The sequence below is a fragment of the Pan troglodytes genome, chromosome 2 (assembly GCF_028858775.2).
Source record: "Pan troglodytes isolate AG18354 chromosome 2, NHGRI_mPanTro3-v2.0_pri, whole genome shotgun sequence".
In the NCBI taxonomy this organism is placed as follows: Eukaryota; Metazoa; Chordata; class Mammalia; order Primates; family Hominidae; genus Pan; species Pan troglodytes.
The window spans coordinates 47690026-47713675 of record NC_086015.1 but is presented as its reverse complement, the minus strand read 5'-3'; the positions used below and the strand labels follow the sequence as shown (position 1 = coordinate 47713675).

Here is a 23650-nt window from a genome sequence, read left to right as displayed (position 1 = left end):
CTCACTGCAGCCTCTGCCTCCCGGGTTCAAGCAATTCTCCTGCCTCAGCCTCCTGAGTAGCTGGGATTACAGGCACGCACCACCACGCCCAGCTAATTTTTGTATTTTCAGTAGAGACGGGGTTTCACCATGTTGGTCAGGCTGGTCTCAAACTCCTGACCTTGTGATCCGCCCGCCTTGGCCTCCCAAAGTGCTGGGATTACAGGCGTGAGTCACCACGCCTGGTCCCTTCTGCTATTCTTACAAAACTAGACATCATTCTAACTTGCCTTTTATGAAGAATTCAAGTCTCACTACAATCAAAGTAACAAACTAGGACTACACGAACACATGTAATCATGAAATAAGAGTATGTGAAGAGTAAAACTTACGCCATGCAGGAAAATGAATGATGTTCCGGGGGCAGACCCCTAAAAAAAACTGTTGGAAGTGTGTAGACCTAATCCACCAAACCTGACTGCCTAGCAATTCACAAAACCTCAATCTCTTGAAGACCTTGAACCTCTAGCCTCCCTCACTCTTGGCAGAGAACCTCCAACCTACTTTATTAAAAAGACTGAGGCTACAGCTACCTATAAATAGCTACCATGGCCTCAATCTTTTTAATAAAGTAGGTGTACATATTTTCTGCCAAAAGTGAGGGAGGAAATAAAAGAGAGGGAGGCTGTCTCTGCATCTCGCCTCTTAGCCTTTCATCCAAACCTCAGTCTTAGAAAGGATGAGATACCACTTCTCTGTCTTAAAGTGTGCTCCATAGTTCATCTATACAGAATCACCAGAGTATTTGTTAGAGATGCAGCCCAGAAATGCTAATATTAGTCTTAGAAACAAACCTCAGGAGTCACATTTCAACAAGCACCCCCAATAATTCCAGTACACAACATAGCATGAGAACTGCAGCTCTCATCTTTGCACTCTATTCTTGATGCTCTTCCTAGAAACTCTAGGGCCTTATCATTCGGCCTCCTCCTAGCCCCTCACTATCTTCAGGCTCTGTTTTCTCCACTGGTACTTTTCACCCAACATCCATAAGTCATATTTTTAAAACATACATTTGGCCCTCTTGCTCCCTCTGCTACTATGCCCCATTCTCTCTCTCTCCTTCTAATCACTGTCAAAATACATGCAGAATCCCTCACTTACTCCTCACCCTCTGCAGCTGCATTTCTAATGCTGACCTACAGATCTTTAGAGTTGTTCAGGAGTACAATCATCAAATGAACTTGAAAAATACACATAGCATCTCCCACTCACTTGGGAGATTCAATACCCTTCGGTATAGTAAAGGTTCTAAGAGGATTCATAGTATAGACAATCATTTACTTTTGTTTAATCCAGCACCCTTTTTTCTTTTTTTGAAACATTCATACTCAGTTTGGGAAATACTTCTTTATGTGAAATTCTTCAACTCTCAACTCAAACCATCTCTTGGAGATGCCCAAGACCAAGACTTTCTCAACATATTCATGAGAACTTTGAGGGAAGAGCGAACATGTTACTTCTTAATCCCCCATCAGAACTCAGCACAATGTTTTATACAGTGGGTACTCTAAGAATAGATGAGTAAAATAAAATGTATTAGACACTTGTCCTTTTAAATTCAGTCATTTAACTACTGATACAAATCTTCTGGACCACTGATATATTTTAAACAAAGGCCGGGCACGGTGGCTCACACCTGTAATCCCAACATTTTGGGAGGCAGAGGCAGGCAGATGACCTGGGGTCAGAAGTTCAAGACCAGCCTGACCAACATGGAGAAACCCCGTCTCTACTAAAAATACAAAATAATTAGCCGGGCGTGGTGGCACATGCCTGTAATCCCAGCTACTCAGGAGGCTGAAGCAGGAGAATTGCTTGAACCCAGGACGCGGAGGTTGTGGTGAGCCGAGATCGCACCATTGCCCTCCAGCCTGGGTGACAAGAGCGAAACCCCGTATTGAATGAATGAATGAATAAATAAATAAATAAATAGTTTTTAAAAAAAATAGTCTAAAACACACACACACACACACACACACACACACACACACACACACACAGAGTGAATTGAGAATCCTAACCCTCACCTTGGAGTCTGCACATTACAGTGGTAGATGTATTCTGTCACAGTATCGTCTTCGAACATTGAAGAATACTTTCGTTTGAAATCAGGCCTTAAACGCTGCACTAGACTTAAACCTATTTAACAGGAAATTTAAAAAATGCATGTTTTAAATTATAGTTAACTTATCAACTAAATAATATAGAAAGTTTTAGTGCTTGTGTGTGTAATGAGTGTTATATGCACACATATATATATGTATTCAAATATATATTGTAGGTGGGAAAAAGCACACATTCTGATAGCTGTCCTCCTAAAGTTCCCCAAGGAAATATTAATATAAGAAGTAAAGAGTATTGTATTTTGACTTGTAGATGTACTTTAGGGCCTCAAAAACATGTAAGTTAGAAGGCACTTTTGTAGGTAAATAAATTCTTTAAACGTGGCGAGTAGCTCGTACGTAAAACTTAATGTATTAACTTTTATTTCTTCCATAATTATAACACATTAACTTCTAAATGAAGTAAACTGGTATACATAATTACTTCTGTGTGAAAATAAATTCAGCTTCTTCTTGGGACACTAGCGAGACTCTCTGCTAAGGTTATCCCTGGTGGCGCCCACAGCCCCACTCTAGAAAAAGCCGAGGACACCCAGGCGCGATGGCTCAAGCCTGTAATCCCAGCACTTTGGGAGACCGAGGTGGGCGGATCACAAGGTCAGGAGTTCGAGACCAGCCTGACCAACACGGTGAAACCCTGTCTCTACTAAAAATACAAAAATTAGCCGGGCGTGGTGGCGTGCACCTGTAATCCCAGCAACTCAGGAGGCTGAGGCAGGAGAATCACTTGAACCTGGGAGGTGGAGGTTGTAGTGAGCCAAGATCGCACCACTGCACTCTAACCTGGGCGACAGAGCGAGACTCCGTCTCAAAAAAAAAAAAAGAAAAAAAAGAAACAAAGAAAGAAAGAAAGAAAGAAAAGAAAAAGCCCAGGGCAAGGCCCACAAGGGAAAGAGGATGAAGAGCAGAAGCTTTCTTCTAGTCACACTTTTCTATTCTGAGGCCCCAGAGACTGACTGGTCTCCCTTTCTGCTACCACTACCCCATGACTCCAGCAAGGCTTTACTTCTCTACTGGCCCTCTCTTCCCATCTCTGATGAATTATACAGCTCCACCAAGAAATTCTGTCATGCAATTGATTCTACATCACCTCCCCACCCCCAAGTGCAAGCAATAATGGCAGGCTGAGGGCATGGCATTAAAGAGCCTCTCCTAGGTGTCCTCCCTTGCCCATCACTGTCTCCTAATTTCTCTTCATACTTTACTTTTCCCATAATTGTTATTTTTGTACCTGTGTTCTAGTAAAATCTATTTATATTTCAGGACTATAAAGACTAAATGAAGCTCTTAAGTAGTTTACCAGAGAAGGACCAGGCATACTAAGGAGTGGCTCTACTGGGGAGGGCTGAAAGACTGCAGGTGGGCAAAATGTGCCATCTGTGAGCACTGAAGCAATAAAGTGTGGTCACCAATTCAACCCCCATATCCTCCTCTAAGTCCTGCAGTCCCACTGCTCTCCCAATCCAAACAGAAGGCACTAGGGCAGGAGGGGTCAGGGTTGGGCAGAAGGGAACAGCATTTACAGTCACCTGCATGACAGTTAATCCCACAACCTCCTCCACACCCCCATGCCTCTTCTCTTTTCTCACTAACAGAACCCATCTTTTCTTTTTTCTTTTCTTTTCCTTTTTTTTTTTTTTTTTTTTTTTGAGACAGGGTCTTGCACTGTTGCCCAGGCTGGAGAACAGTGGTGCGATCTTGGCTCGCCACAACCTCCACCTCCCAGGTTTGAGTAATTCTCATGTCTCAGCCTCCCCTCCTGAGTAGCTGGGATTACAGGTGTGTGCCACTATGCCTGGCTAATTTTTTTGTATTTTTAGTAGAGATGGGGTTTTGTCATGTTGGCTGGGCTTGTCTCAAAGCCTGGCCTCAAGTGATCTGCCTACCTCAGCCTCCCAAAGTGCTGGGATTACAGGTGTGAGCCACAGCACCTGGTTAGAACGCATCTTTTCTATAGTATCAATTAGGCAGCAACGTGCCCAGGAAAGCAGGCCCTGGAAACAAATCATGATTGGTGCATCACAGAAATTTCTTCTTTGCTGGTGGAAGGACTAGGAGTGGGCCGAGTCATAAGCAGAGGTCAGCTGGAGCCTTCCAGAGAGGACTTTCTTCCCTGACAAAGCATTATGGAGAGAAGGACCATTTTTCGTGCTTTTCTTTCTTTTTGCTCAGGGCGCTGATTTGTGAGATGATGCTTAATGCTATGGCAGGCATCAAACCACCGTGAGGAAAAAAGTCAAGAAAATCACAGACACAGACCCAAACCCTAACATCAATGAGCAAGCAACCAGAACAAGTGCTAAAACCTATCTCCAGATTGCTTATTAAGGAAATAATAAAAGTCCTTCTAGTTTAAGCCTCTTGGGTATTCAGTTACTTACAACTAAAAGTACTCCAAATTCATACAAGTTGTACGGGGGAAAGGCAGAAGTTCAGAACATCATTATCTGTGACAATGAGGGAAGGAAATTCCCATGGCTATGGGGCTGAGACAGAACTGCTGAGAGTCAAATAAAAGTCAATCAGGGACTAAACACTGGTGCCTCAAAATATGACCAGAAATATATATCAGGAGTCCCCAAAATGTTGTGGAAAAAATAACTTTATCTTTCCAACACTCTGACATGGATAAGGGAAGAATCTGTGAGTGTGGTGGTACCTGTTATCCCCAGGGTCAATCAAATCAGGTTTTATGATACCAAATGGTATCATCAATTGGCCAAACGCTCTCCAGTGCTCGCCAACAGGGCAACATGCTACACTTCTCCCAGGCCCTGGACTAGCAGAGGTCCTTATATACTCCCCAAAACACTCTGCTTGCCTGGCTTTTTTTAGAGTGTTGAGGACTGACTAACCTTATCCTCAGCATTCCCTCCTTTTCTTCTTTGCTAATTATTTACAATGTTTACAATATAAAGACTCTCCTTTGAGGAGAAGAACCTAGTTGCATTCGTCTTTGTGCAAGACATGGTACTTATTAGAGGAAGAGGAGAAAAAGTAATGATTCAGGGTTTTCTTGTTTGTTTTTAAGATTTTGACTAACAATAGTGAATTCTGCTCTTCTGATAATTTACAAACATTTTGCTTTCCTAGAACATAAGCACTCACCAAAGGGTCCTGCAATCCTTAGGCCAGCTAAAGGGTTAAAGGGAGTCAATGCTGCTCCCAAGGCTCTGATCCAAACTGGAATTGGTCTGTCTTGATCAGCAAGGTCTGGTCGTTCAGGGAAACCCCAAGGCTCCACTAAAATGAGATGATTAACCCTGTTGGGGGAAAGAATATATTTAAGTTCATTTGGTAAAATCACCCTAAGACTATAAAGAGCTAATATGATTTATAAAATAAAGGTAGAATGAACCACCTTCAAAAACCTTCACGTTAAAGACTAGTGCTAAATAGATCGTATCATGCTCTTATTCTGTGTAAACTTTTGAGATTCAGTAGGATCTAAGAGGTATATGGTAGAAAGAGGGCTTTATTTTTAATATATCTAAATGTGGATAATAAAAGATAGAGTACAGAACTGTGTGTTTCTTGAGAAAAAGAAAAAAGGGCATTTGTTATTTAAGTTACACTCTGGCAGATGATGTAGATCACTGGCCACTCAGAAAAATCCAATGGTTCCATGTATGTCTAGGCTGACACTGCAAAAATGGCTAAAGATCAATATCACATTCTTATAAAATAGCCTCAGATACCAACAACAGTTATCTCCTATGAATCAACCATCCTAAAAATGTAAGTGAAGTTAAGGACTTAAAGCGGGTTCAAAAGTACTTTAAATTAACTTTTAATAAACATGAGGATAACGTAATGTGGACTGAAAACACTCCCTAGTTCAGGATTCTAGAATTGTTGAAAAGGAACAAGTCTATCTACCTTATCCATGATATCACGCTATACTGACATTAGATTCTGTTTTCAATTCTTTCCCAATTTTCTTTTTCATTGACCAAGAGATAGAAAATCTTCAGTAGAACTTCATATACAATTATTTCATATTGTTAATCATTTTAATTTTTCCATCTTATGAAACTTCTTCCCAATGAAGGAAAACCAGAACTATCAGCAGTACTTCCACATAGCTGCATCATGCTTTAAACATCATAAAGATTCCAAACAAAGTACAAAGATCCTTCTGATACAATACAATGTTCAACTGTAACCAAGCCAGCCAAGAAATGCCAGCCAAAAATCTCCCAAGGATAACTGACAATGACTCTAAAGTCCCTTTCCTAAGTTATAACTGAAACAGAAAGGTAAAGAAACTAAAACATGGGCACAGATGGTATTATTCCTCATATAAAATCTATTCTATTATTGTTGTCAGCATGCATAAGAATAAGTTAGTAACAGGTCCATACCGTGACTGTTTTCTTTCCAGACAGAAAGCTTTAGTGCACAGAGCTCTATGGTACCTTGGAGAATATTGAGTGCAATCATCTTAGATAAGAAGGAAGCTGAGATGTACTACATGACCTGCTCCAGTACATAACATTAGTTAACACAGAACTAGGGCCGAAACCCACATTTCTCTACTCCAGCATACCAGCAGATGCCGATAAGGAATTGGGCAGAAGGCTTTATTTTCTAAAAATAGGCTAATCAACATAAGATAGACATATTAGTAAAGGTAAAACTTAACCTTTATCAACTCTCAAGGCCAGTCCTAATATTATACTCCAAATTTCATAGCATTAACATATGTAGAATATAACCATAGAGATGTATGAAGATATGTGATAAATGAGTTTCATTTAATTATGAAGTATGCCTTCACAGCCTAAAAATTTCATATGAGAATATTTTCTAATAGTGTATCAGAAAGAGGTTAGAAATGAGTGTTTTGCTTTGTTTTTTAATGGCAAAGACTATCTCTTATATTATGACCACCTCCTAAATTCTTTTTTATTTTTATTTGTTTTGAGATGGAGTCTCACTCTGTCGCCCAGGCTGGAGTGCAGTGACACAATCTCAGCTCACTTCAACCTCTGCCTCCCAGGTTCAAGTGATTCTCCTGCCTCAGTCTCCTGAGTAGCTGGGATTACAGGCACACACTACCACGCCTGGCTAATTTTTGTATTTTTAGTAGAGATGGGGTTTTACCATGTTGCTCAGGCTGGTCTCGAACTCCTGACCTCGTGATCTGCCCACCTTGGCCTCCCACAGTGCTGGGATTATGGGCCTGAGCCACTGTGCCCGGCCCTAAATTCCTTTAATTATAGCCCACAATAAGATCTGGGGTAGGGGAAGGAAGAGGCCTAACAGGGGTATGAGTAGAACTAATGAGACAGCCACCTAGTTGAAAGCAGCAAAGATTCATGTTAAGAAACAGCCACTATTACTCACTACTGACTTACCTCCCAAAGAGAAAAATGAACTCTTTATTAAAACATACCCTACCCTAAACAATTGTTAAATTTTTGTCACAAATTTGTTAATGGATCTTGCTCAGTCTGCTCTAAGCTCTTTCTGACCTGCTAACCCAAAAACAGGTAGGACAAAGGAAAACTTGACAGAAGTCTCGTCTGTCTGTAGGTAAGTGACTGTTTTTGCCTTAGTTCTGGCTTGCCTTTTAAATATGATCTTCAAAATTTCATCCCTAGGTGAAAATGCCAGTTTAACAAATTATGCAAAGTATATATACTAAGGCAGATGATCTTTTTGTTTCTTTTTGAAAAGGAGTGAACCGTGCCTACAATTGCTCAATTCTACTGTCCCTACAATTGCTCAATTCTACTGTCCCTACAATTGCTCAATTCTATGTCTTCATAACCTAGCATTAGGCTTAGCACATGGCAGATGCTTGGTAAACATTTGGATTAATATGCTTTTCCACATTTTCTTTTGGTCCTAGTCTATTAAGGATATACAAATTTTATAAAGTATAATCATAGCATAAGCATATCCAGCTGGATTTTTCTGGTCCCCCAGATGACATCAGAACATCACCGCTATTTATTAATCTTATTATTCGGTAACAAAATCCATTTAGATGGTCAAGAACCAGTCTAGTCTTTTTTTAAATAAAATTATACTGTTTGGAACAGAAAAATACATCATAAGCATTGAATACCGGCCACAAAATTGTATTAATGTATATGTGCATGGGTGTCTGAAACAAGTTTTGTGGGGTGATACAATTGTATTTTTCTATTCCAAACAATATAGAAGGGCTATAGTAAAAAAAGTTTGAACATAATTTTTTAAAACTCTACAACATCTAAACTATAGTTAACTGTAGTTATATATCATCTGCTTCTACTACATGTAAAGACCCCAGAAAATAATTGTTCCTTATTTTTGGTTTTAAGAATTTTAAATAAGATAGACCATGCAAAGCACTCAGGTTGGTGGCTATAGAATGGTAAGTATTCAGTAAATGTAAGCTAGTTACAGTAGCAAGAATAGGAAGACTACAAGAGTAGAATTTATTCCCAGGAACATGGAAAAACAGGTATTTATTCTTCAGAAGAGTTTGATCACAGGTGACTGCAATGTTGCACCAGACCAAGGTCCCAGGCTATCTTCTAACCTCTGCTTTTAGTAAAAATATTATCTCCTCACTTGATAGGAGTTACTGGGTTTTAATGTACATCTAAATTATTATAATTAGCTAAACCCTACTCTTTAATATTCCAGAGAGGGTTCCCTGCTGGGATTGTTAGTTCACATCTAGGGTAAAGAATGGGTCCAACCAGATAGCACATGTGAGTCATCCTATTAGACATCCTTGTCAAGAACCAGAGACTGGTTTAAACCACAAGAAAAACAAAGAACCAGCAGAGCAGGAACAACAGAACAGCTCATCAGTTTTGAAATATACAAAGGCATTCTTCTTAATGTTAGTCATTAGAATTGGCCTTGAGTTTGAAGATGGTGAGCAGAGCACATCCTTAAGGGCAAAGCAGTGGACAACACCTGTACCAACACACTAGGACCTGATTTCACTTGCTCTAAATGCTAACAAGGGTAGATAAGCCTGACCTTCATGAGATTTAAAGACAGCCACCAGTCAGAAATAATGCAACAAGAACAATAATCAGGTCAGGCGTGGTAGCTCATGCCTGTAATCCCAACACCTTGGGAGGCCGAGGCAGGCGGATCACTTGAGGCAAGAGGTTCAAGATTAACCTGGCCAACACGGCGAAACCCTGTCTCTACAAAAAATACAAAAAAATAGCCAGACATGGTGGTGCACACCTGTAATCCCAGCTACTCGGGAAGCTGAGGCACGAGAATCACTTGAACCCAGGAGGCGGAGGTTGCAGTGAGCCGAGATCGTGCCACTGCACTGCAGCCAGGGCAACAGAGCAAGACACTGTCTCGGGGAAAAAAAAAAGAAAGGAGAACAATTAGACCTAGAATCAAAATGTGTAAGTGAATCTAAGGAAAATAATCAGAAAGAACTCTAGTCAATGCACAAAGGAGGCATTTGCAAAATGAAGTTGGCCCCAGGTATTTCCCATTGGCTCCAAGCCATTGGTGAGAGAAAAGGGAATGCCCAGAGAACAACAAACTAAATATCTCCAACTTCGAATCAAGTAGAACAGCTTTTCCTAGAACAGCAGAGGGCCAACAAAAATTGCTCAGCTCAGTTCTGTACAATCAGAAGACAGAGCCAGGCAAAAGAAAAGTATTCAAGATAAAATTATTTAAAAACCTTTCACTAGAGAAATAAAGACTAGTGAAAACTTATTCTAATCTAACTCGGAATAGATCTCTTTGCTAAACACTTTCTAAGTTAAAGTTTCTATAATCTCCTTTTCCGTAGTTTATAACAAATATCTTTAAAATACAGATAGTTTTTTTAATGGGGTACTGAGCAGCAGGGGCCAGAAGGAAAGGAAAATTAAAAGAAAAAACCAGGCCAGGTGCAGTGGCTCACGCCTGTAATCCAAAAGTTGGCAAAAATTGATCAGCTTTTATTTGTTCTTTAGAGTAAGAATCCTTCTTAAACAAGTGCATTAAACTAGGCCTTTTCATTCTTCTCTTCAAACTGTCCTATAAAAGTAACGAATGGAAGAATGGAGCTGCCCATAAAAGACAAGGACTGAAGTAGTTATGGCTTGGAACACTAAGTCCCAACAAATAAAACAACGTTGTTTTTGTGTTTTTTCCCTCCATGCATAAAACGGAAAGTAAGGAGCTGTCATTTTACTTAAAAGAAAAAAATAAAGATTATATTTGCAACACCTGAGGAAGCAAAGAATAAAATAACATTATCAGCTGAGCACAGTGTCTCATGCCTGTAATCCCGGCAGTTTTGGAGGCAGGAGGATCATTCGAGGCCAGGAGTTTGACATTGGCCTGGGCAACATAGTGAAACCCCCATCTCTACATAAAATTTTAAAAATTACCCAGGCATGGTGGCACACCTGTAGTACTAGCTACACGGGAGGTTTGTTGAGTGTAAGAGGTCAAGGCTGCAGTGAGCCATGATTGCGCCACTGCACTCCAGACTGTGCAACAGAGTAAGACCCCATCTCTAAGAAAAAAAAAAAAAGGTAACATTCTCAAAGTCCATTATCGAAAAAAGAGAGAGAGACAAAAGAGGCACAGTGAGTGTAAGAAAAGATCTGAATTTCATTTGATCTCCAGACCACTTTTTCCCTCCTCTTACCGCTCCCCCCATGCCCACCAAAAGTCTTTCTGAAACTCAAAGATTCATTTGAATATCATGACAGCATAATAAAAATGCTACTGGATCAAAAGCAAGCTGGATGAGCACAAGTATGTAGTTCAGTACCTGTTTGTTGATACCAAGCGGACTGCTCTATTGCACCAGAGAAAACGTGTGTGTGCTGCAAAGAAGCTTCTCCAGCTCAGGTGAAACATTCCACATCACACAGAAGGCAACCCTGACAACCACCCCATCTGCTTAGTGGGAATGCCAACTTCAAGACACACCAAACACTAAACATAACTTAATATGAGGTTTGCTATAATGGTGAACACTTAACAGTACTCAGTCCTGTTTAATCCTGTTTAATGTTTGGATCTGTGAGTCTATCGAACTATATTAACTATCAGATCATCTATGTAAATTTGTACAAATTTGCCCAACCAGGACCAAGCAGAAAAAAATTCTTTTTAATAAAAAGTTAACAAATATAAGCAACATTATTAGTAATATAAATAAACGTGGACAGCAAGACCAAAGGGCACCAAAGGAGACGATGCACCTTGCAGAAAAGACAAGAGATACTCATTTTTCCCTGTCCTCTCCATTTAAAGAGAAGTGCTTCCAGGGAAGCCATCCTGAAAAGCAATGAAGGAAAAAAGCTAGGGAGAAGGGGAAGCCCGTGAGATTGTTAATTCCAGTCTTCCTATATTATATGCTACAGTGGGGTATTATCTGGTCTATTAGAACAGGGAAAAAGTAAACTATAAAATTTTACTTTTATTTAGTAGATTTAACACACTTCTAAACTAACTAAAGTTGTTGGTTTAAATGGCTGGTCAATTTAATTCTGTAAAATATTCATGTATGTTATGTATATACGTGTGTGTGTGTAAATGTTAGAAGAAACATTCGCACTAATACCTTTCTCTCACACATACACACAGAATGATCTCTTTATTTCCACGGTAACTTGTTTTTATGCTATACTAACTTAAGATGTAGACTAACTGGGCAAAAGGCATAAAACTGAAATCTTTGCCTGCTTATGCTTGCATATCTGAAACTAATTTTTCTCCCAAAAATAAATTAGAAAGATATGACATGACCAGCTCTTATCTCTTGATACTTCCATGCAAAATGCAAAGAGAAGAACAGAGAAAAGAACATAAAATTGTTAGCTAAAAGGTGAACTTAGCTTATAATTCTCTTTTTCAAAATCACCTATTCAAGAAATATTTACTAGGCAGCCACTATGTGCCAACCATGGTGTTCTGACTGACTGGACATAATCATGATTTGAGATATCTGAAAATCCAGAAAACATCATTATTTTGAAATTAACCTGTATTTAATAATTTAAGTTTTATGCAGTCAAGAATATAAGCTTGAATATTCAATACACTCTGTACAGTTCAAAATTTTGTTGGCAACCAGCCAAATTTAGACAGGCTAATTATTTCAAGCATTCTCATATCCATCTACTGCTACTACTTATGATTCTTGGTCCTGAGACAGTACTCTAGTTTTATTTCTAGCATTAGACACAAACATTCAAAAACCATTTTCTAAAATATTATTAGTCCAATGCAGGAATCACTAGCTTCGTTTTTAGATACCTTTTGCTATTCTCTTTTATAATGTTTTTAAAGTGTTGATTCCCTTCTGAATCCCTGAAGCCCCCCTATTTCTTTAGAGCAGTTCACAATTGCAAATGAAACTCTTGCCAACTGACCTTATCAGTAGAGAGCTATGAAGGGTCAGGATTCTAAGACTTAGGGTTTAATGACCAAGGTCTAGCCTGCAGAGTTCCATGTCACATCTTCAGAGAATAAATACCACAAGACAGACACAGACATAATACACACCTGATAAAAAACAAAGGAAGTTCAACTCCCACAAATAGCCCTGTTGACTTGTACCAGAAAAGCATCTACTTCCTTCTCCTTTCACCATAAATGCAAATAGGTGTTTGTCACTAAGAGTAGGACACAATAAAAGAAAGTAACACCAGCGGGTGCGGTGGCTCATGCCTGTAATCCCAACACTTTGGGAGGCCAAGGCAGGCGGATCTCCTGAGGTCAGGAGTTTGAGACCAGCCTGGCCAACATGGTGAAACCCTGTCTCTACTAAAAATACAAAAATTAGCCAGTGTGGTGGCGGGCTCCTGTAATCCCAACTACTCGGGAGGCTGAGGCAGGAGAATTGCTTGAACCTGGGAGACGGAGGTTGCAGTGAGCCGAGATGCCGCGCCACTGCACTCCAGCCTGGGCGACCGAGTGAGACTCCGGCTCAAAAAAATAAAATAAAATAAAATAAAATAAAGAAAGTAACCCCAAAATGCCAACCAGGAGAAGAAAATTTGCGTTTCTTTTTAAAGAACAGGTCCGCCAGTTGACAGGACTATTATTGTCTAGCACATATAGGACCATGAGATCAGAAAAATCAGGTGTAAATGCTAAAGTTTAGATAAAGAGTCTATAGAGAAAAAGTGGCTGTTCCAGAGGAAGAGAACCTCAGGTACACAGGGCTGCTGCTTCACACATCAAATTCTGTGTTGAACACACACCCAGAGTTATGCAATGGGGAGATCTTATAGGTACATACAGGCACTCTGAAATGACCATCATCCCATGTCTCACTCACGGACCTCAAAGTCAAAATCAGTTGCAATTTTGGATTTAAAAATCAGTCCAATGGAAAAATACACTGGCAACACAAAAATGCTGTATTCATTTTTTGTTGTTTCTTTCCAAAAGATGATCAAAACAAAGATGAGTTTTTCTCCTGTTTTCTTAGCACTTAAATGTGACCCTCTCTCAGAGTAGTAACATGAATAACAGTAAATAGCATTTAAAAATAAGGTAAAGGGGCTGGGTGCAGTGGCTCAGGTCTGTCATCCCAGCACTTTGGGAGGCCGAGGGGGGTGGATCACTTGAGGTCAGGAGTTTGAGACCAGCCTGGCGAACATGGCGAAACCCCATCTCTACTAAAACTACAAAAATTAGCTGAGTGTGGTGGCATGCACCTATAGTCACAGCTATTCAAAGGCTGAGGCAGAAGAATTGCTTGGGCCTGGGAGGCGGAGGCTGCAGTGAGCCGAGATCATGTCACTGCACTCCAGCCTGGGTGACAGAGCGAGCTTCTATCTCTTAAAAAAAAAAAAAAAGTTAAAGAAAGGAGATGATGCTAGAAAGACTTTGAAGCAAATGTTCATTAATTCAATGTTTTATAATGAGAAAGGTTAGGGTATGTTATAATAAAAAACCCTGGGATATATGCTATGAAGTTGTATTTTCTATAGTTTAGGTAAAAGAAAACTAAAGGTTAGAGGTTAAGTGATTTGCTCTAAGTCATAGAGCTAGCACTAGTACCTACATCTTCTAACCTTCTGGTTTCCCCGTACAGCTTACTATAACTTAGAAAACATTAGACAAAGCCTGCTGGATTCATAGGTTTAATGATAATAATAATAAATAATTTTTACTTGTGGCTTAAAATTATACATTAAAGTTTCTACAATTCTAAGCTTAACAAATAGAAACCCCTTTCCCAAGCCTATTAACATGTAGTACGTGTAATAGGAAGATCTGACATGATTATTTCAGCTACTATATTGGTTATCAGTTGTGGTGTGGTCTATAGGGTCCTTTAAGAGAATGTCTGCCTTGTGGCTCAGACACTAACAACCACCAAAGATGGGAACTAGAGTCTGGTACTTGGAAGCACAGTTATAATCCCTCTCTTCTGTCACCACCACTTACCTTGATGGGTACTTCAGCGAGTAAGCAGCAGCCAAGAATCCACCTAGGTTGTGCCCAAGCAAGATCATTTTGTCCAATCCTAGGGCACATCTCCACTCTTCAACGGATTCCACAAACTGATTCTCCACTTCTTCTGCATCACTGTCAAACCTGGGTCTACTACTTCGTCCAAAACCCAATAGGTCAAAAGCATAGACAGGTCTGTTGGTGCAAAGATCTCCAAAATTCAGTGCCCAGAGCCCAAGACCTCCTCCAAAACCATGGAGAAGGACAAGTGGAGTCTTATTTGAAATATTATGAGAGAACTTCAGTGTCCATATTTTATTTCCATTAGATATACGAACAGGTTCTTTTTTGTATGTGCAAGGCACACCTAATGAAAACATAAAAGAGAAATTCTGTTTCATTTTATTACTTCTGAGAAGGGAAGTATTCTCAGAGCAACCAAAAATTACAAATCATCTAGTATCCAATCTCATGATTTTAGCTTTTATTGTCAGCTATTTTTAAAAAGTACACATTTTATTGAAGTAAATAATCCTAAATGACCATGTTTTACACCTAAGGGGGAAGACCTACCTCAGACAAACCTCAAGTAACCTGTGGTCAAGGTCTTTGGCAAGTCATATTACCTTCTAACTTCTTTCCACATCTGTCAAATGAGGGTATTATACTCCTAGAAGTGAAAAGGAACTTAGTGGTTACCGAACCCATTATTTTAAGGTCTCTAGCTTTGCAGAGAATTTGTAGAATACTGTCAGGTGTTCTACAATTTCAAGGTGGTATTCTTTGGTTAACTTTGAGTTGAAGTCAGGCTTAAAGGCATCATTTTTCCTTAAAAAGTAGTCATGAATTTAGGGAAGGATTACTGGTATCTATGTTAAACATGTAAGTGAAACCTTAAGTCATTTCAAAAAAAGGTTGAGAAAGTATTGTAGGAACTCCTCAGCATGACACACCAGGTAACTTGGGTCCAACTCTAGTAATCTCCTAGAAAAAGCAAATAGTCACAATTTTATAGACCAAAACTCTTTTTTACCTTTAATGTTGTGGGACTAAATACTTTAAACACTCCCAAAAATTGCCTAAAAATGAAATTAAATTTGAAATCATTTATATTTAACTATCAACTGAACAGCTGCATTTTTGATATACCCCTTAATTATTTATGCATATTCATATACAGTAAACAAGACACTGAAGAAACAGGAGTTTCTGCCTTTTAACCAAAGAAATAATATCATGTTTTGTATCCACATAGTGGCAGCAAAGAAGAAACCTAACATTCATTCAGAATATTAATAGAGCACAAGCCCTCAAGTTGGGGGAAATACCACTAGTTTAGAAAAGTGGCTGCTTTGGCTTAAGTGCCAAGCCAAACCACTTCAGCATTTTGAACACACACGTCTGTGTATTCCCATAAAAACCATCTGTATAACTATTAGAGAACTCACTCCACCGTAGCTTACTTTCATGTCTGACACTAAAGCAGAGACCAATTCACATTCCTATTTGCATCCCTAGAACCAAAAGGAAGGGAATCATTATGTCTGTTAAATGCATGAATTGAGAATCTAGCACCCCTTTTTTACCTCCTGATAAGAATTTTTTTATTTTGGTAAATCACAATGACATCTTTCTTAGTTTTGTAGAGAGCAAGTTTACCCAAGTATATGGAATAGAAGTTCATTATCATGTTAAAAATCCATGTAATAACTGGGCGTGGTAGCTCATGCCTGTAATCACAGCACTTTGGGAGGCCGAGGCAGGTGGATCACCTGAGGTCAGGAGTTCAAGACTAGCCTGGTCAACATGGCGAAACCCCATCTCTACTAAAAATACAAAAATTAGCTGGGTATGGTGGCAGGTGCCTGTAATCCCAGCTACTTGGGAGGCTGAGGCAGGAGAATTGCTTGAACCCAGGAGGCAGAGGTTGCAGTGAGCTGAGATTGTGCCACTGCACTCCAGCTTGGGTAACAGAGCAAGGCTCCATCTCAAAAAAAAAAAAAAAAATTTCATGAAAGATGGTTAATTATCCCTTCCTAAGGATATATCCAGTTATGGCCACTTACTCCTGAATCATTCAAATGCACAAACAAATTCATTAGTGGTAAAGAGAATGAAAAACAGGCATGTACAAACACCTGCACCTACATACAAAAATAACACATGAATATGAATGGTACTACCTAATCCACTCCTTTAAGTAGAATTAGCAGAACAAAATTGCACAATAAGTACCACTACTTAGAACTACACCCACAGATACCTTGGAATGCCCTGATGGTACAAGTTTGGGTAAATTTTAGTGCTCATAAGAAGGAAAAAAAAGGGGCTTCCACACCACTATAAATATAGAATCCTAGAATGCTAGAACTAGAAGGAATTCTATGGACCCATTCATTTTATAAGAATCCTACCCCTTCATTTTATAAGAAATGAGAAGCTGAGCAAAGTGACTTGTCCAAGATCTTGTAACCACCTAGTGGCAGATCTGGGCCTAGACCAAGTTACCTGGGTCCAGTCTAGTACTTCCACTATACAAGGCTGCTTGCTCTGAAACACCTAGAATCTGTTCTCAAAGCATAGTCTCAAGCAGAGTCAGGGGGGTGTCCCTGAGACTCTTTGAGGAGATCCAGGAAGTCAAAACTATTTTCATCATAATACTAAGACTTTCTATTTTTCACTCTCATTCTCTAATAGGTATAAAGTAGTCTTCCAGAAGTCACATATGTGATTACCCATCAGACTGAAAGCAGAAGCAGCAACCTTATGTCAAGCTAGACATTAAAGAGATTTGTAAACATGTAAACAATGTTTGGAAAGTATTTTTTCTCTTTTTTTGGTACAAATTTTATTTATTTTAATCTGTAATGGGTTTACTATTATTTTTAAAGAAATTAATAAATTAACATTTTTGATTATTCAATTTTAATTTCTAATTGTATTAGAAATGATAAATATTGATAATAAGCCCATAAACAAATCTCCTTGGGGTCCTTACTAATTTAAGAGTATAACAGGGGCCCAAGACCAAAAAGTTTTAGAACTCCTACCTGCCAGCCCCCGACATTCATTTCTGTACTTTCTAATGACAAGGAAAAGGAAAAAAGTTATTTTGCCAACAATGAACACACCACAGAATCTTACCTCCAGTTTCAGGGCAATGAGATATATTGGACCTATCTTAGTACACAGCTCATTTAACTTACAAGAAGAAAGCCTTACATTTTAACATCTTCTCTTCAGCTTCTTTAAGGTGTGATGTAGACGTAGGGCACCATGTGGGGAGCCAACCAGTTAGCCATCCTGACCTAGAGCACCAAAAACAAAATAACAAATAGGTGAGTTCATGCTCTTCTCAACTACCAATTGTCACATGCACAGAAGAAAGGCAGCACAGGAAATTTACTACCTGTGTGATGGTAAAGCTATGTGTGACAAAAGTGACCTAACATGCACAAAGCATGGTGGTAAGTACTGGGATACAGATATTCAACTTCAGCCTGTGTACTTACAGGCAGATCTCAAAGTCCATCTTATTCATGGATAGTCAGATTCCAAATAAACAAAAAGAGGATAAAATGGGAAGAACAAGAAAACACAAAAAATGCATTCCTCCCCACTGCAAGACAGCCTCTTATTGGGGTAGAAGTGCAAAAAAAGTTAAAGACCAGGAGTAGATTCATTTGAATGACAGTTTCACAGTGAATATAAAAGGTACCTCTATGGGGGTTGAGAAAAGGGGCACCTTATTAAAATCTGAGATCGACCATTTTTTGGGGAAAAAGAAGGCTTCAAATCTCATATGAGTAGTAACATACCCCTAACACAAATGTGGGAGGCTGGTCTGCGTACAGTCTCCTTAGGGTGAACTGGTTAACTGTTAATAGAAGTACAAAAAAGCTTTGGGTTTCAGCAAACAGTAGATGAACAGAATGACCAAAGCATCCATCAGAAGACAGCACAACAAAGAACAAGGAAGCAGATCTGAGGCAACTAGTGAGGAAAGGCATGGGGAGGCTGCAGCTGACATACTTTGCTTGTAGCCAACAAAAGAGAGGGTAAGCCTCAACTCCTGGCCTGGCAGTCACAAACCAAAAGCTTACTGTAATAACCTGACATAATGCAGAGCTTCAGTAGTCATTTGACAGTTAGCAAGGGCTCGGTGCATGGCTGGTATTATTTAAAATGAGAACTTTCTGATGAAAAAGAAATGAATTAGAAGAGGAAAAGTGAACTACTGCAGAGTCCAGATGAGAGGTAAGGGCCCAATCCAAGGCTTTGGCAACAGGGATAGAGACAAGAAGATGTAGTCAAAGAATATTTAAAAGGAAAACAGGTTGGATTTGATAACTGGTTGGAGATAAAGACGTTATAATAAGGATTCCCAGGCGTCTCTCTTAGGGTACCACTATAATGACAGACAACACAAGAGTAAGAATAGGTGTGAGAGGAAAATGTGCTAAGTTTTGGAAGGGTTGTGAACCAACATCTGGCTTTTCTTACCTTTGTAGGTTCATCCTACTATATTTCCCTTCCCTGTAGAATTTATCTGGATATTACGTATAACAGATACTCAATCAATAATGTTTGCTGAGTGATTAAGTCACTCACAATCCAGGGGATTCTCAGTCCAAATTATCCCCATTTCATAGATGTAAAAACTGAAGTTCAGAAATGTTAAGCACCAAGTCCAAGGGTATACAGCTAGTAAGTAAGTAAGTTTGATTCTGAGCCACTCCAAAGTGCTTTTTTCTCAAATGACTACCTTCCTTAAAATGTCTGAAGGGTTGCCCATTACCTACAGGATAAAGTCTATATTTTCCTGGACCTGCACAGAAGGTACTTTGCAATCCATCCACAGCCTACCTCCATCCCATCTTTTCTTTTCTTTTTATACATTGTACTTTTTCCAGTACCTCATATCTCTCAAAATTTCATATGATTACATGTCTCTATGGCTTTGCACAGCTCTTATAAATTACCCAGTCTCAGGTAGTTCTTTATAGCAGCATGAGAATGGACTAATACACAGGCCATTAAAATAAAAGAACTCATGATTTTTAGAGGTTAAAGGTGAAGCTCTTTTGTCCTTGACCAGCCATTAGGTCTATATTTAACCATAAAAATATGAACTAGTACCAACAAGAAATTACTTACAACTCAATCTCATCCACTGTCTTAAACAAACATCCCTCGAACCATATCACAATTATTTGCCAGAGAGAATCAGAGGTCAATTAAAAGAAATTACAGTGAAATGAAGTATAAGCTACTATTGCTCCAGTTGATGTCACAGACAAACTGGGGCAAAGAAAACACAAATGCATTATTTGCATTAAAAAAGGATACTTTTTTAAAAAACGACACTCAAAAAATAATTCAGACACTGAATACCTACTATGTACAAAGCACCAGTGTTTAAAAAGTTACATACCAGCCTGTAATGGAAGAATCATGCCTACCTCCACCAACTTACCACTTACCACAAAACCAGCTTTCAAACAATGGGACTGTCTGTCCATGGATTTGCCTTCTAGTGACCAGCTCAACTCAGAGAAGGGGCAAAACATGTTTTCATGTTTGTAAGCTTACATTAAAAAGTAGGGATCTTCAACCATAAGAAGAGGCACCAACTCTCTTCAGGTTTTCACAGAAGCATTTTCATCAAAACAGGTGATTTTTTAAAGTGGGTTTTTTTCTAACAGAAAAATATATATTTAACAAAACATAGCAAGATATTTTTACTCTTAACGGAATTGTAAAGATAGCACTCTTCCCCTAAGCCCTGATAATGCTTCTGTCCAGTTTCACTTTAACCAGATGATTAAATGTTTTACAGAAACTATCCTCTGCTTCTTTGAGACACTCTACAGGATTAAGTGTTATATACATAATAGGCTTATGTATATAAAGGAACATTTCCAATGAGTAAAAAGCAAGGGCCTTATCTTTTCCACCCTTTAGTTGATTCCTGTTTGTTCAAAGGTCTCATACCTTACCTTGCAACCTCTATTGCTTCAACCCTTTAAAACTTACCCATCCAACTCTACCTCCTGTCTTCGGGATAAATTAATCTCACCTTCAAAGAGACCCTTTGCCCCCTCCCCAGTGGTATCCTATGCCATTCAGTGTTGCTCAGCATTCCTAGGTTTAGTATATAGAAGACTGGAACTAAGGACACAGGACTGAAGCTTGTCAGATATTCTGCCATTCTTCTGAGGTCACAAAATTCAAGGCAAAAATTAAATTTACACAGCCCACCTATAAAACAGTAAACTAGATTCAATGCCTCTTCCTCATAGCTTTGGAAAATAAATAGAAAAGCAAAACCTAACTTCTCTATTTTATTTAAGGAGACAAGCAATAAACACTATCATCCATCACTGAGGCCTAAATTCAACAGTGACCAAAGTGTCAACTGTAACACAAAGAGAAGTCATTCACCACAGGAACTATAGCTTTCTAATAGTAAGCATCTATGACATGGGGAAAGCTTACCAATGCAAGCCAAAAAGTTTTCTACACAGCCCCATCAGTTGGGCACTTACCTTATTAGCAAGCAAAGGATATAAGCCCTAAAGCATCTAATCACAGAAACAAAAACAAAAAAAGAAAGGATTGTTTTATAACCATTGTAGTGCAAACTAAGAATCTTTTTAGTGAGCAGACTTTTGAGTAAGAAAAGTTATAAAAGATCACATCAGAGGTGACAATTCTAAGGAAAGCCAAGTAAGATGTGCTTAACATATTAATAGAGTATATTTTACCTAAGAATCTGACTTTAAGTATCCTGAGTGAGAGATAGACACCACTTTTTCCATTAACTTTTTACGTAATCTTTCTAAAAAAATATTATGTCGTACTTATACTCCATACTATCAACACTTAAGTTTCCTGGTAATCTCTGTTTTGTTCTTTAACACATCTGTCTATCTACAGTATTACTAAACCTGAATTGCACAATCTATAAACATTATGAAACAGTGAAAAAGGTTTCAAAGTATTCTGAAGAAAATATGCAGAAATCTGGCCAGTTTCCATACACTCTTGGCCACTTAATATTTCTAATTAGGTTATAAGTAAAGAGGATTTCATTATATTAAAATTTTGTTTAAAATGGCCTCCATTCCTATTCTAGTTGAGAGAGAAAAATCATATAAACTTATTGCTCTTGATAAACTAACCTAAGCACAGTATTCTATCTCATTTAAAGAAACCACGAGGCTTTGATTTTTATTATAAATATCCAAATGAATTACAGGTATGAATATATACATTTATTTATATTTACATTTATATTTATCTGAGATACTTCCTCAACCAATGACTAAAAACTTCCAAATTGGAAATTATAACACTTGGGTAAATAAAGACCTTTCTTGGGAATTGACTTTTTAAATCCTATTCTTGGGAAAGAGAAAAAGAAAAGAAAAAAGAGTACTTTGGGAGGCTGAGGTGGGAGGACTGCTTGAGCTCAGTTAGGAGGTCAAGACCAGCTGCCTGGCACATGCCTGTAGTCCCAGCCGCCTGGCACATGCCTATAGTCCCAGCAACCCGGGGGGGGGGGGGAATACAGGGGCTGGGGGGCAAGTTGCTGAGGTGGCAGGATTGCTTGAGCCCAGGAGGTTGAGGCTGCAGTGAGCCATGATTGTGCCACTGCACTCCAGCCTGGGCGACAGAGCAAGAACCTATCTCTGGAAAAAAAAAAAAAAAAAAGAATATGGTCTCATACAGCTACAATTTAAGTGACTAACATGCCATTTTATTTTGGATAAATGATACTTAAGTGATTCAAATTATCACTATTAGATCAATGACAATCCAGGCCCTCTAATATATGTTAACACATTAATTAATACTGTTTTAACTGCCCCTCCCCCCCCAACCTGTAACTTTTAAAGACTCAGATTGGTAGTATAAGTGTTTTAGACAAGCCATGTGCTGGTAACACGTATCTCCCCATTGTTTCCTACCTTCCTTCACACAGTAAACAAACCATTTTAGAGTCACTTATATGACCTCATTATCAAACACACTTGAAGAAGCCACAGGTGTACTCTACTTAACAAGTCAGTGACATTTCTTTGCATCAGTTCTAAAATAAGCTCATTCACTAGATAATAAAGAGAATAAAACTAAAAATCCTAGGTCTCAACTGAATAATCAGTTTTAATAAAATCACCTCTCCATATGATTTTTTTAGTAACTCACAATCAGGAGTGGGAATTACAGAACCATGAGATTAAACTAATAATCTAACAATTAGTCAAGGCAATGATTAAGCCAATATAATGTTTCAAGAGGAAGAACTGAGCTTTTTTTTTTTTTTTTTTTGAGACGGAGTCTTGCTCTGTCGCCCAGGCTGGAGTGCAGTGGCACGATCTCGGCTCACTGCAAGCTCCGCCTCCTGGGTTCACGCCATTCTCCTGCCTCGGCCTCCCGAGTAGCTGGGACTACAGGCGCCGCCACCATGCCCGGCTAATTTTTTTTGTATTTTTAATACAGACGGGGTTTCACGGTGTTAGCCAGGATGGTCTCGATCTCCTGACCTCATGATCCGCCCGCCTCGGCCTCCCAAAGTGCTAGGATTACAGGCGTGAACCACGGCGCCCGGCCAGAACTAAGCTTTTCATATCGTTTAGTTTAGCAGCAGGAAGGTAAAAATAAGATCATGGTCTGGACATGTTAAATTTGAGGAATCAGGCACAAACATCTGACAATTAGAAACATCACCAGAGTACAGAAGAGGGCTCCAGAAAGAAAATGAGATCTGAGTCATCTCCACAGACAAGACAGTTCACGTTTGAGTAAACAAGATGAAAAATAAAAACAAGGATGATGACAGAATCTTGGAAAATGACTACATTTAGAGAATGCAAAAAAAAAAAAAGAGGAGAAACTAATAAAAGTTATTGTTGGTCAGGTAAGGTAAGATAAAAGGCAAAATGTCATTAAGACCTAGAATGTCTAGTAAGAGTTTCAAAAAGTAGTAGCTATCATTACAGTAACAAACACCAAAAAGGACCCAAGAAGAAGTACTGAAAAAAACTAGAAGGCCATTGGGATGTGGCAGTGAAAAGTTTTGTGATTTT

At 39.0% G+C, this 23650-nt stretch overlaps 1 protein-coding gene across 2 annotated transcripts in view; it reads right to left on the bottom strand.

The window, feature by feature from the left end:
- ABHD5 (abhydrolase domain containing 5, lysophosphatidic acid acyltransferase) overlaps window positions 1-23650 on the bottom strand; it is a 29968-nt gene that overhangs the window by 3581 nt on the left and 2737 nt on the right. For both annotated transcript variants that reach the window (XM_516397.7, XM_054680612.2), the window contains exons 2-5: window positions 17781-17866; window positions 14553-14925; window positions 5274-5428; window positions 2070-2181 (exon numbers count right to left, since the gene is read on the bottom strand). In XM_516397.7, the coding sequence (XP_516397.2) occupies window positions 2070-2181; window positions 5274-5428; window positions 14553-14925; window positions 17781-17866 (726 nt within the window). The remainder of the gene's footprint in view (window positions 1-2069; window positions 2182-5273; window positions 5429-14552; window positions 14926-17780; window positions 17867-23650) is intronic.